The sequence below is a fragment of the Pygoscelis adeliae genome, unplaced genomic scaffold (genome assembly GCF_000699105.1).
Source record: "Pygoscelis adeliae isolate BGI_AS28 unplaced genomic scaffold, ASM69910v1 Scaffold269, whole genome shotgun sequence".
NCBI lineage: Eukaryota > Metazoa > Chordata > Aves > Sphenisciformes > Spheniscidae > Pygoscelis > Pygoscelis adeliae.
The window spans coordinates 1657756-1660606 of NW_008825610.1; the positions used below are offsets into that span (position 1 = coordinate 1657756).

The 2851-nt window shown below is 39.9% G+C and overlaps 1 protein-coding gene across 1 annotated transcript in view; it reads left to right on the forward strand.

Annotated features, from left to right (window-relative positions):
- The window catches only part of RASGEF1A (RasGEF domain family, member 1A), a 24933-nt gene that overhangs the window by 10451 nt on the left and 11631 nt on the right, over nucleotides 1-2851 (forward strand). Inside the window, exon 3 of the mRNA XM_009332682.1 lies at nucleotides 1451-1588. Within this exon, the coding sequence (XP_009330957.1) occupies nucleotides 1451-1588 (138 nt within the window). The remainder of the gene's footprint in view (nucleotides 1-1450; nucleotides 1589-2851) is intronic.

Sequence of the window (2851 nt, forward strand, 5' to 3'; positions counted from 1 at the left end):
TGGCAAAGAGAATGGTGATGTTTTCTTTTTGACCTCACTATCCCAACTATTCTGCGCTTCTCTTACTAGCAGGATCAATTAAATGCTATCAGTAAAAAAACAGCTAGGAAAAGCATGCTAGCAGAGTGCAATTTGCAGCTCTGGAAAAAAAAAAGCAAGCAAGAAAATTCCCCATCAGACTTACAAGAAGCACTGGCTCACTTTCAGATGGAGGATTCAAGGGTGCATGGTTTAACTTCAAAGTTCTTATTAATCGTTATTAATGTTCCCTCTGACTGTATACCAGTGAGATGTAAAAAAAAAAGCAAAAAAATAGCTTAGTTTGGCTGACTTTTGGTTTTGATTAAATAAGCTGGGACATACTACGGTCAGATGATGTTTTGGCAGGAGTTCCTACCAGTTCTTGGAAGACATTCTCTTACTTGTCTTAAAAGAAAATACACTGATTTCCTGTAGCGACACTCACATGCTAAGTCACCTTCTGTAACCCCTAAGAGGCCGAGGGAGAGCGCAGCGAGGAAAGCACACTGTGCGTGGGGAGGAGGAACTGCTGTGCAGCGGGACTTCTGTAGCTTGCCCAGGTGGGGAGGTAAACACAGATGCAAACTTCCTCTTTTCCCTTGGTGCATCACAAGTTGGGTGGGAGGATAAACATAACCTGAATTAAGTTTTGATTCTTCTTGTTTTTTAAAAGCGTTCTTAGCACTCACACTCCCAATTTTACAAGAATGCTCCCTTGGATTTACTGATGCTGCTCCCTATGCTACCATAGTGGAGTAATTGGCATCCAATTCGGGTCTCACTGAGGAAAAGCCTTAGAAGATTCACAGGTAACAGAAGAACTTCGCAAATAGCTCTCCCTCCCCGTTCTGTCGTTGATAGCTTTTTGAATAAGAGCCAATACTTTTCATTTTCAAAGTCCATTTTGATTTAGGTGTCACGGAGAGAACACACACATCTTTCCTGTCATTCATTTATTTTAATATACAGCTCAATCTGGAGGGTCTGATAAATTCTATGAAACAAAAATGTCTTTGTGAGCGTTTCTCATGAAAGATGCTTGGTAGAGTGCTGCAGTTTGTATGCATTTGAATTCAAACGCTAAGGTACTGCTGCCTCGGATGGCATAAATCAGCTTAAGTCCCATTGACTTCAGTCAAGTAAGTCACTTAAACTACTCTGTCATCTTCCTGCCTTTATACAACTAACCTTGAAAATTTCTTCAAAGTGTTTGGTAAGAGACTTTACCAAGCTATCATGAAAGGAGGCTAAATCATACTATTTAGCAATCTGGCTCACAGTTAAATGAGTTCTTTTTTATCCCCTTCACCTACTACTAATGCAGAGTATTTTCAAGGGTGTCTCTAGTTTTGTGTGGACCTTCATCAGCTAATTTACTCTGCAGTCAGAAAGGTCTATGGTCAGTAATCAACTCATTGTTTCTTTCCAGGCAAAGCTAAAATCCTTCGCTGCCAAAATCATTCAGCTCCTGAAGGAATGGACTGAAACTTTTCCCTATGATTTCCAAGATGAAAAATCCATGAAAGAGTTGAAGGAGATTGCTCACAGGATCACGCAATGTGATGAGGTAGGGGGTGGGGGGGGAGAAAAACCCGTTAACTGGGAAAGCAATATTTGTCAACCTTTATATATAGTTTATCATATTACATACAAACCCTCGCTCCTGCATGCAGTATTTTCTAAATGGACTACAGCAGCAGTAGCTAAGCTGTCAGCATCACTGCAGGACGCAGGCTGTGCGGTGAACTTAGCAGAAAGTGTCTATGTATAATCACCAAGTATAAGAGGAAGAGACAAAATAGCCATGACGGTATGAAAAATGCATGTGGTGCAGAAGGAGAAAGGAAAGAACAGTGACTATAACAGCACAATATAGTTAACTTTCATAATGAATTATGTACCATCCTTTGTGCTTTGTTGCTACTCTATACGTCTAAGTCCCGCAAGACACATCAACTAGTTGTATCAAATGTACTCTTGCTCAAGGTAAAGATGCTTAATATTCAATAGTTCATTCCTAGCTCCTAGCAATAATCAGCAGCTGTTTTGTTGCTACGTTTCAAGTGACATGCACAGTATTTCCACTAAGGAAGTTATATCTGAGCTCTGCTAGCTAGTCAATCGGCCAGTCTTAACAGCTCTTGAGTTTCTAGCCTATGAAGAAAACTAGACCTCACAGAAGACTTTTCTGAAGCAAACAGATAAAGCAAATTCAAATAAAACAAGGGCTGTTAGTTTTCTGTTTGTTTTGTTGGTTTTTGTTGTGCGCCCCCCCCCCCCCAAAAGCCTACACTTTTTTTCTCATTGAGAAAGTCACTGTAAGTACCAGTAGAACTGCAAGGGAATTAATTGTAAAGTGTTTGTATGAACGTGAAGACTTACTTACAGAGAAGTAGAAGCTTCTCCTCGTTTTTAAACCCACAACTTCAAGATCTTTTTGAGAACAATTAGCCGGAAATGGGAAGACAATTGTCTTACGTGTGTTTTTGTTGATTCAAGTACAGAGAAAATGAAGAACAACAGGTTTAACAGCACTGCATGAATCAGTGATAGGACACAATACAATTAGGTGTTACCGAGTTGTCAAAAGGAGGTATGTGGGTTTTGTTGCATCAGCAAAGCTGTTTACCTGGATGCTGCTATGAAAATGTCCGTGCCTTAGTAGGAGGGGAAGAGGAAATAGGATTATAATATGCCTTTTATTCCCTTTGTAGACAAGGATGAAGAGGTGTATGTCGGCAGAGATACTACTGTGAAAGGGGACTTGGCAGAGGTTTTATTTAGTGTCTGTATCTTAGTATTTAGTTTGTCTATTACTTTGAACTAGAAA